General features: G+C 40.0%; 1 protein-coding gene across 1 annotated transcript in view; it reads right to left on the reverse strand.

Annotated features, from left to right (window-relative positions):
• Positions 1-10,983, reverse strand: part of kat80 (katanin 80) — a 319,028-nt gene extending 308,045 nt beyond the window's left edge. Inside the window, exon 1 of the mRNA XM_053784829.2 lies at positions 10,641-10,983. Within this exon, the coding sequence (XP_053640804.1) occupies positions 10,641-10,689 (49 nt within the window). The 5' untranslated portion in view covers positions 10,690-10,983. The remainder of the gene's footprint in view (positions 1-10,640) is intronic.
• Between the last annotated feature and the right edge of the window lie 443 nt (positions 10,984-11,426).

Raw genomic sequence — 11,426 nt, forward strand, 5'->3', positions numbered from 1 at the left:
CACTGCCATTATTTGTACATCTGCGTTTTGCCTGTAAGAAAGCTCCTGCTTTAACTGTCATTCTTTGACTTACAGTAGTATTATATTAATAAAAAAAAAATACAGCGCTGTATGTTTTTTTGCTGCATGTTCAATGGTTGCTCCAGCTTAGATCTCCTTACTGAATGCATAATACTATGTAGTTTCCAGTGTAACTATCACGCAGACTAGGGAGCACACGTACTAAATATACATTTGATTGCCTTTAATGAAAAAATCTCAGCAAGCACTATCCGAGCGTGATCTTCCCCGCCGCCCTTCCCCTAGTGCTGGGGCAGCGGGTGGGGAAGTCACGTTCAACTAAGGCAGAGCACACACTAAACCAAACAAGGTGGGCAACACACGCACTCATCTTCTCCACCTCTTCTCCCTCTCCATTCCTCCTCCCCCTTTCCCTTTCCTTCTCCCTTCCCCCCCCCTCTCTCTCTCCTCTCACCTTTGTTCTAGCTTTCAAACCTTTAGTCCCTTCTTCCTGCCCCTTTCTCTCTCACTATCCCTATTCCTTTACATCACTCATTGCCCCCTTTTTTTCGATGACCCCTCTTCTCTTTCTCTTTCTGTTGCTCTCCTCTGTTCTCACCTTCACCCTGGCAATCCCCTTTCCTCTCATTTCTCCTGTCGTCCTTATCACTCATCCTGTTTCCTACCTCTCCCTTGCTCTCTCGTCTCTGGCAATCCTAATTTCATATTTCACATGCTTTACTAATCAACTCTCCCTTCCCCACTCTTTCTCTTTTAAAGTTTGTCAATTTATGTAATACTCTTCATTTGTAAATACAGTACAGCACTTTGATTTTTTCGTTCAGCATTTCCCATATTTCTACCTCCGATTCAACGTCAGACTTGTACTTTATTCTTTCTTCTTTGGAGATAGAGATAGAGAGATAGAGAGATAGAGAGATAGAGATAGATAGAGAGAGATAGAGAGAGATAGAGAGAGATAGAGAGAGATAGAGAGAGATAGAGAGAGATAGAGATAGAGAGAGATAGAGAGAGATAGAGAGAGATAGAGAGAGATAGAGAGAGATAGAGAGAGATAGAGAGAGATAGAGATAGAGAGAGAGAGATAGAGAGAGATAGAGATAGAGAGAGAGAGAGAGAGAGAGAGAGAGAGATAGAGAGAGATAGAGAGATAGAGAGAGATAGAGAGAGATAGAGAGAGAGAGATAGAGAGAGATAGAGAGAGAGACAGAGAGAGAGAGAGAGATAGAGACAGAGAGAGATAGAGACAGAGAGAGATAGAGACAGAGAGAGAGAGAGAGAGAGAGAGAGAGAGAGAGAGAGAGAGAGAGAGAGAGAGAGAGAGAGAGAGAGAGAGAGAGAGCGTGAAGCAAGCTTCCATACCACAAGACGGGCAGAAAGCAGCAACTTCACTCTGGCTGTACCCTTCTCCAGAACATCACTTCATCTGAGATCATTTATCCCCAGGATGACTCTAGTCTGGAACACATTCGTACATCATTATAATGTCAACGAGATAAAGCCAGTTGATTAAATGAAAATGCTGGCCCTGTTCCCTCCTTGAATGTTTCATAATAAAAATCCTTTCAAATGAGCTGATGTCGGTAACAGTTCTTAGCTTGTCAATCAAGTTAGGAATCTTTAACATGTCAATAGCTTTTTAATAAAGTTAGGGATCCTTAACCTAACTTTGTCAAACCCTGTGTATAGAGAGAGAGAGAGAGAGAGAGAGAGAGAGAGAGAGAGAGAGAGAGAGAGAGAGAGAGAGAGAGAGAGAGAGAGAGAGAGAGAGAGAGAGAGGAGGGAGGGGTGGAGGGGGGAAGACACAACAAGCATCACTCCCACGTGTAAACACTTAACACATGGCCATCATGATGCAAAACCAACCCTTATTTGAAGCACTTGCACAAATGCACTTTATCTTCATTATGCTGCAGGATCTTTGAAGGTTTCTTCTCCATCCTATGACAGCAAGAGTTATGGCGCGTCACTTTTCATGGTTATGGTAGCTTTGCTTATATGTAAGTTGGTCTTTTGGTCCCTGCCTTTGTCTACGTCTGGGTATCTTGTATGGCTCTCCGCTCTCCCCTTTATTTTAGATGTTAACACCTCCAATCCATATCTTTAATGGAATCTAATATCCCGATCCAAGTACTTTACACGAGCTTTCTCGATACAGAGCTGGGTTCCTGTGCCTGATAACCTTATACCGACACACGTATACACATGCATACATACATACATACAAACACACACACACACGCACACGTACTTATTTCCCCACTTGTACTTCCTCTCCTCCCCCTCTCACACTGGCATCATTCTGCAGACTGAGGTAAGACAGCCTTGGCCTATATCACCATCAACATGCCTTATAATACCCTCAACTGCCCTCATTGGTGGACTTCATGCCTTCCTTCACCGTTATCCGTAACACCATTCATCTCATTCATACCCCTACTTACTAAATAACGTTCAACGTCTTATATTTTATAACATTTTCGTTTTCATTGAGGTTTTATAGCTTAACCTTATTAATCTATGATCATTAGAGTGTTCACAAATTATTTTATTTGTATTTTATCTGTGGAAAACCATCACGGACGAAGCATAGAACCTCCACTACTAGAGCTTAATGATCCATAAATGTTTAGCGTTTTAAATATAATAAATACTGAGTCAGTATTTGTTGAAGCAGAAATTTCTCTTGGTTCTTCACAAGTTCTTGCTGCACATACCTGCTCACGTTTCACAAACCATACGAGACAAAAAAAAAAAAAAGTCAAATGAATTAGTCAAATTAACACACGCAACTCAAGCCTACGTTAAATATTCTTTTATGAGGTGGACCGCTAACCTCTGTTGCCTCTGTTCCATGGAAAAAAACTACTCGGCAGGCCATAATAAGATAAACCTGAGCCAGTAGACATATTTCCTGACGATTATTCCTCACCCGCCCAAGGTCGATTCCTCGGACTAAGCTCCCTGTCAGGCCCTTCAATAAACTAGGTTTGTGAAATTGTAAAGCTCAGACTTGTCAGTATACGTAGGTCTGTTTTGTTCAATTATTTAAGTTCTTACTACACCTTGCAAGTACATGTAGAGTCCGGGTGGCACTTATGTCAAGACAGCACTAATTTAGTAATTAAATAGTATGTTTCAAAGAGATGAACATGAGTAATAATGCTTAAGCAAATGGTGACGGGTAACTGCGAACATACCTTAACATATTTATGCAAAGTGCAACTTTGCGACTATTATTATAGGGTTGGTTGGAAACCTGTATTGGTGGTTTGAGTTTCCCGGCCGCACACGATAACTATGGAAAAAGACGAAAGCAGAAAGTGTCTGACTTTATTGACGTTTCACCTACACAGTGGGTATTATAGTCACAAAGCCCGTGTGGGCGATACTTTCGTGAAGGAACGCATTATACTATAATCTTTTTTCAACGGTATCGCTATTTTCTACCATTTCTCTCCAGAGGGTAATTATGTTAACAAGGGTCTCTAGTGTGTTTGTTCTCCTCGTGTTGCCCTGGGGCGGGGCTCGAACATGTGACGTAACTACATAATACATTTAGTCTCCCTGCTCAGTCATAAAAGCAGCTGCATGGCTATTAACATGATATTAATAATAATCTTTTACCTGTAGCTCATTTACCTTTAATATGACAGGTCAAAGAACACGAAAGCACATCACTCCCAAGAGAAACCCAAGCACACGTGTGCATCAAAACTGCAAGATTTCTTTTTGAACAGCCTGAAAGCAGGCTTATAATTATATTCATGTGGAAGCGCCAAATCTGTAGGAGTCGTATATACAGATCCTGGTGAATAGAAAGCAATCAGGCTTGTTCCGAGAAAGGAGAGAGTAACTTAGATCAAGAGCATTCCCCAACATCAACATTAGTATTACTTATTAATATTTACATACTGACCAATCTAACAGGAGAGTAGTAAGCTTGTGCAATGTATTGAAATTACCGCCATTCTTGATGATGCCCGGGAAGTTAGTGGAATTTGTGTGATTTAAACGATAACGCTGGCCCAGAGATTCATTTTGAGATTAGTAACGTGTCGGATATACAGCAGTCATGTCGAAGCGTATGGTTATCCTACACAAGAACCCCGGAACAGTGTGCGTAAAGATCGACACCATGCCTAACCCTTCTAGGGTAGGGTAGGTGCCTGAGCCCGAGCCTTTAGCTCATAAGACTGTCATTCCCATTTGCCCCCTTGGGGCGGGGATGGCAGACCAGAGAGGCCTAGCTTGTGGCTAGGCCTGGGAACAGTTGGTCCCAAAGATGAGGAGGTACTTGTGCCTCCTCCCATGGGAGACTTAAGGTCTCAGACACTCCCTAAAGAGGGAGCCAAGGCCGGGCCACCACTTGGAAAAGGCCCGGGCCGGGAGAATACCGGCGAATCTTTAATAATAATAATAATAATAATAATAAGTGTGCGTAAACAATCCCGCATAAGAACTTAAAAGAATTAACTCATGTTAGATGCTGTGTGAACTGAGAAAGGTTTCCAAGTATCCCATAAACTAAGCTTCCTGTGCCTTAAGGTACGCAAAATGAAGAGAACAGAATGCCGCATATGTTTCTAATACAGTTAAATATCGGTGAAGATTTGAAGGTGATCAGAAGTACCAGTAGTAGTGCAAAAAAAGAGCAAAAGAACAGAGCACTGCAGATGACGGGCAGGACTAGTGAGTAATGAATTACATTTTAAGGCAGTGGAGACTGGAGTTTATCAACACTAACATTTGTTCCCCTAGAGGGCAGCAAAGAACTACAGTAGACCAACTGGCCCAAGCTAGGAAAGAAAAGGAAGCAAGAAAGAAGATAGGTAAAGCAAAGAAACCCTGACATTAAGATGACCAGTATCAATAAATGCAGATTCAAATAAAACTATTTAGATAATGTTATTTAACGTTTAAAGAGTTTCCTATAACTGTAATTTATCTTCATTGCATACAAACTGCCGGTATAAATACATCATTTGTTATAAAAAAGGGAACGTGTTTAGAACCCGAACATCATGTTTGCCGAGATGCCGGCCGGTATTGTACAAAATTACTTGCAGTTAGCACGCGTGGCGACAAATAGCTACAATGGTGTACCACCAGTGCTAGGCCACTGAGCATTCAGAGAGGTCTTGAAGTTCCCTACTAGCACACCACCACACGATGCCCTACTTCACTGCTCTGCTTTTAAGGTATTGGCCCTGAAGTCACCCACACGTCTGGAAGCTATAGGCCAAGTCTTCATTAAAAATACAAGCATCTACTCTTAACCAGCCTAATGAGTTACAGAAGAACCTTAAATAAATAAAAAAAAAATTCTTGAGCCCAATCTACTAAAAATCATGTCAATGTATCAGTAACAATATAAATAACCGATTCTTCGGTTTAAGGATGAAAATTAATTTTCCCCTTAAAACCACTGACCATGAACAACAAAGTGAGAGTGAAGCAAAAACTCGGGTAAGTATATGGCAACGTAAGTGAGGTGTATTTACAAGTAACTCATACGTAGCCAAGTGTAACAACCTTGGCTCATTCAGTTTTGTATACTGCTAGGATGCGCTCTCCAGACTAATCAATATTATTTTCATTTATATGCTTATTATTACGACAACCCTTTACGCTTATTTGAACTTAAAAAAATCAGCAGTATTAGTTACTATATACTCCACAAATTATTTATGTTCTACCATACCCCTTAATGGATGTGCCTGTACGCCGAAGAGGGGGGGGGGGCTCTTGATTCAAGAAACATGGCTTATCCGTCCCTTCCTCAGATCGAACCTGAATGCCTACCATTCCCGATAACGAAAATAATAATAAAAATAAGTGTATAGTACCATGCATATAATTTTGCTAAAAGGCAAAAAACTATCGTAAATTACGTTTTCTCAACTAAAATTTTAACCAAATAAACTAATTTTTCTACACGAGACCTCTGTATCCCAATTTCCAAAAATAGATTTGTTCCACACATCCGCGCCCCTCAAGGAAGGTTCCTTGATGTTGGTGAGGGGCTCTTGATTTAGGGAATTGGATCTGTGCTCCAGTTCCCCGAATTAAGCCTGAATGCCTTCCACATCCCCCCCCCAGGCGCTGTATAATCCTCCGGGTTTAGCACTTCCCCCTTGATTATAATAATAATAAATCCACACATCCGCAATCATAAACATCACGTGTATGGGGGAGCGTAGTCTGACATTCATTACCAACTCAAATTCATGCTGGTCAGGTTATGACTGGAACAGACAAAGGAATGGGCAATAAATACTTTATGACCCAAAACTGGCAAAAATTAAACTTATGAACCGAGGGGCATTAGTTAATGATGCGATATTAAGATGTAATGAACCTACAATACAAAGAAATACACTAATATACCTGCGACTGATTTCGAGTTTTTCTGCTCCTATGATCACATTCCAGCGAGACGCGTTGGTGGAATTTATGACTACGTGGGTGTAAGTCAGTTAGATATTCACCTTGGGAACCTTGACCAAGAAAGTATTAAATTGCGCTGAGCAAACTAAATCATGGATAATTGTGAATTCTATGTTGACTGTCTTATTATTAAAACAGTCATGGGAAGAGCGCTAATCCCGTAGGAGTCGTACAGCTTCTGGGAGAATGGGAAACAATAGGATTCAATCAAAGGGAGAATACGTCCAATTTCTTAAATCAAAGAGCCCCCCCCCCTCACTGACATCTAGGCACCTCCCTTAAAGGGTTTTACTACTATAATGTACTCAACGTATATTAAATGTTTGATTCACTGTTCCTGGCACCATTCCCTTAATGCTTAACGACAAGTTTTACCGATTCCTGGTGTCCAGAACCTGATTATACCTACTCCCGAAACTGTGCAGTGTTTGTCTCCCTTGTACATTTCACTCCCAAGACTCAGGCGAAAAAGTGTTTCCTGATGTCCATGTGGTTCACTGCAACTTTTACCGCCATCTGTCCCCTAGATTATTCTCCTCACACCTAATACTGCCTATCCCCTTCAAATTTACCTTTGATGGGTTTCGAGTTTTTCTGCTCCGAGCCCAATTTGGGCTAGGATGTTCACTATGTATTCCCTGGAGTGCTTTGTATATCCATCCTGGTCCTCTCGTTTAGGGTTGATATGCTGCTGAAATTAGCATGCAGTCGATACATGTTTTTTCTTGTGTCTTTTGCTTTGTACATTGTTTTCTATAGGATCACGCTTCCTCAATCATATTCTTCATCCGAGCTTCTTTTCCTCCATTTTCATTAATTTGCACTTGTTAAGAATGATTTAAAATAACCACCTTGAAGCAAATCCCAATCTTCTCCGATTGTCATCATAAATCATTAACGTCATATTGTAAACGGTGATATATAGTATCTGACTTACTCTTGACGGTCACTTACTTATGAGCACATTAGGAACAGCAGTGATGCCAAGCACTAATCCTTGGGAGCTCTTCTCATCTCTCCACAACAACACCCTTACCATTACCCTCTGGCATTTATACACCGAATACAGTACTCCTGTATCCATTTGAGCACCTTACCTACTACTCTTACCTACTCTTCCTGTATACTGTATACAATTACCTCCTATATGGTACCACACCAAATGCTTTCTTACAATTAAGAAAGTTTCCTCAACCTTCTCTCTCTCCCCTATCTTATTTTCATCACTGTCACATTACTGTTAGCACTATTATTATATTACAAATGAAATTTTAAACTCGTGTGGGTCCATCAATGCAGAAACTTTAGGAGGTTCAAGAGAAATCTGCCATTTCTAAGCCTGTGCTGGTTGTCTCAGATTTATCTATTTTTTCAAGGTGCTCTGTTATTTTTTCTCACTCATTTCTAGTAGCCTAGGTAATATGCTAGTCAGTGAACCTTGTTTACTGAGTTCACATATGCAGTCTTCCAGCTGTCCAGCAGTAAGTTTCCTTAGTTATGCTGTATATCCTTGCTATGGGAGGTTACAATTTTTCTGCGTCTCATAATACCAGAGGTGAAATCCTTTGATATACTGTACCTCTGGTGGGTTTTCTTACTCTACACCCCAGCCCTGGGCGAAGTTTGTCTGGTGCTTTCAAGGTCAACCAAGCTGTAGCTCCTGGTAGCCTGCTGGCCCACTGTCTGTTTCTACTATTGTTGCCCTAAATTTCCTTGGAGCTCTCACTTCCTCCTCTGTGTTTAATTTTTTTTCTAATATTTACGGCTTGCTCCTTTCACTTCCTCCTTCTGGTATCTACCCTGATTCTTCAATACTTCAATTCCTTAGTGGTAATCCCCCTTATATATGAAAGGAGGGAGATGCTAAGTCTTGATCCTTCTATATAATTTTGTCTGACTTGCAGTTCATGTACACTAAATGGTGGGAGGGAAGAAATTAGCAAGAGAAGAATAAATGTAACAATAAAATGGTATAAAATACCGACAGATTGTTAGGTAAGACACATATGCAACAGTTAGGTATCTTTATTTCGAAACGTTTCGCCTACACAGTAGGCGAAAACCTCTACTTGTGAGAATGGCTGGATTTGAGAGGGACCTGACCTCTCAACGTCTACGTTCTTACTTCTACCAGTGACCTACGTCTCACCTCCTGGCGCTATATAAGGCTCCATCCTATCACTTCAACTCCATATTGTTTCAGACAATGGAACAATACTCTTCTCCAGACTGAGGGACTGACCACCTCAAAACTTTAAGGGTGATGGACTGATTACATCGTCTTCAAGTCTCTTCTGCTTCTATCAACTTCTTTGTACTCGACTGAAGAAGCCTACTGTGTAGGCGAAACGTTTCGAAATAAAGATACCTAACTGTTGCATATGTGTCTTACCTAACAAGAATAAATGTAGTTACAAATCTTATAACTATGATACCTTAATTCACCAAAAAACTGTATCTAGGAGAGGAACCTTATGGCATTTTGGTCTGTCCTAGACTACTGTCTGTCCAGAATGGACTGAAATGTGTCATAAGGTTCCTCTTCCTCGTGAGGATTTTGTTCCAGCCATGGTATTTATGATGGTTATTCAAGATACTGTGATAAGATTATCATAATAAAAAAAGAAGCCCTAAACCCACTAGGGTCATACAGCGTTGTACTCCGATAAGAATGTTGCCTTTCAAGAAATTGGTATTTTAAATTTTACAAAGTAATTATCCACAATAAAACTTGTATTGTTATTAGCAGATGACGTGTATATACAGTATATCACAGTCGATATTCAGGTTACTAAAATGCCTACCAATTATTTTAATTGCCAAATGACAAGTACTCACGTAAAAGTTCAGAATGCTATAAATCACATTAAAAACTTTTACAATAAGGATGTATTTTAACTTCAAACATAAATACCATGCATATGGAACTAGTTTCACTGCTCATTTCATCTCTTATTCCAGTAAATAATTACTATAGCTATTACTGAAACCATAAGATATTGCCCTTTATTTACATTCCAAGGATATTCAATGTGCTTTAAGGTACCTTGTTACCAGTCATATAAATAACTAATTAAGTAAAAAATAATTTAAGGAGCCATTAAATTATAATTTTCTCTTGGATTATCACTAGAGACCTTTGTTTGGATCATTACGTAATTAACCCAGGATAACCTAAGAAAACCAAGCAGGATATCAGTTTCCAATAGGGCTACCTGAAGAGGATCTCAGGGGTCAATGCCCTTACAGCCTGGTTTCAGACCAGACGATCTTCCTCAAGGGGCAACATACAACAGTTAACCAACACCCAGGTATCTTATTTACTGTAAATCAACAAGGAGTTACTGTAAGGTGACTTCCCATACTTCTTGCCCCACCCAGGATTCAAACCCTTTCGTTTGTGAGTCACTAGCACTGAACTCAGTATCAAACTTTGTGTGAATCTATATAATGAAAAAAAAAAAAAACTAAAATGCCTGGATCCAACAATTTGCACTTAAGTTAAATTTGGTGATGCTACTAATAAATGATCACCAAGACTCGATCATTATGAAAAGATTTCCTGAACATATATACGTACATAATAAAAATAAGATCTTTGAAATAATAAAATGAAAACATTAAGGAGATAACTATTATTTGGGGAAAAAATAAAGATGTTGAGGGGCTTCACACACGGAGGGCCCGGGTTCGATTCCCGGCGGGTGGAAACATTTCGACACGTTTCCTTACACCTGTTGTCCTGTTCACCTAGCAGCAAATAGGTACCTGGGTGTTAGTCGACTGGTGTGGGTCGCATCCTGGGGGACAAGATTAAGGACCCCAATGGAAATAAGTTAGACAGTCCTCGATGACGCACTGACTTTCTTGGGTTATCCTGGGTGGCTAACCCTCCGGGGTTAAAAATCCGAACGAAATCTTATCTTATCTTAACTAGTTTTAATAAGACTGGCCCTAGATCAATAAGGGAAAAATCACTGCAAATAAATCATTGCAACATCATAAAATTTACTCAATGCTTAAATACAATAAAACCAACAACACTCAGGTAAAGAAAACTTATAATAGAGATATGACCATGAAGAGTATAGGAGGAAAAGGAACGTTTATTGTGTGGAGTCACCAGAGATCACCGGCCCTATGATACAGGACTCCAATGCAGTACTTACGTAATTTCCATGATCTTTTAGACAGGTTGGGAGACCGACTAGGGTTCATGTTGTCTCAATAGGATAATCCTCCATCCAACTTAAAAAGCCGTGGGAGGGGCGACAACGTTCACAAGGAATCAGCTGGTCTTTGAACCCAGTGTAAACAACCACCTTTTAAAAGTCCACTAGTAACACTCCCTCGAGGAGCACCTTAGGTGAGCGGCGCCATCACTTGCCTCACCTAAGACACTCACGCTCTCCCACACACGATAAAACACACCACTGGGTAACTGTGAGCTTAGGTGTCACCGCTGGCCTCCACTGACGACTCCTCAACGACAACATTTCAGGTTTTCGGAAACCAGATGCAATGTGAGGAGGTGAGTGTGAAGCAGAGTTATGATTGGCTGCACCATGGCAGGCAGCACCTCCATCATCCAATCATATTATACTTCCAATGTTTATTATGCCTTTCAGGAAAACACACTCAAATCAAAAACTAAGATTATTTAGTAAGTAAATAAGCAAGTAAGGTTATTTACCTTTAACTTTGCATATTATAAATAATATCAATATACTGCATAATAGCTTATGTGTATATTGACCAGGATAACACGCAAGAGTCAAACAAAGTGACTTATTGCCATCAGGATCTTAGCATTATTATTATTATTATTATAACGTCTTTCTCAAGAATATTACAGTAATGTAGTAAAGCTATTTATGTTTCTTACAGAACTTGTCAGTAAGAGTATATAGATTAATATATTTCATATACTATAAATAATTGAATACTCTTTGTTG

The sequence above is a fragment of the Cherax quadricarinatus genome, chromosome 51, assembly GCF_038502225.1.
Source record: "Cherax quadricarinatus isolate ZL_2023a chromosome 51, ASM3850222v1, whole genome shotgun sequence".
NCBI lineage: Eukaryota > Metazoa > Arthropoda > Malacostraca > Decapoda > Parastacidae > Cherax > Cherax quadricarinatus.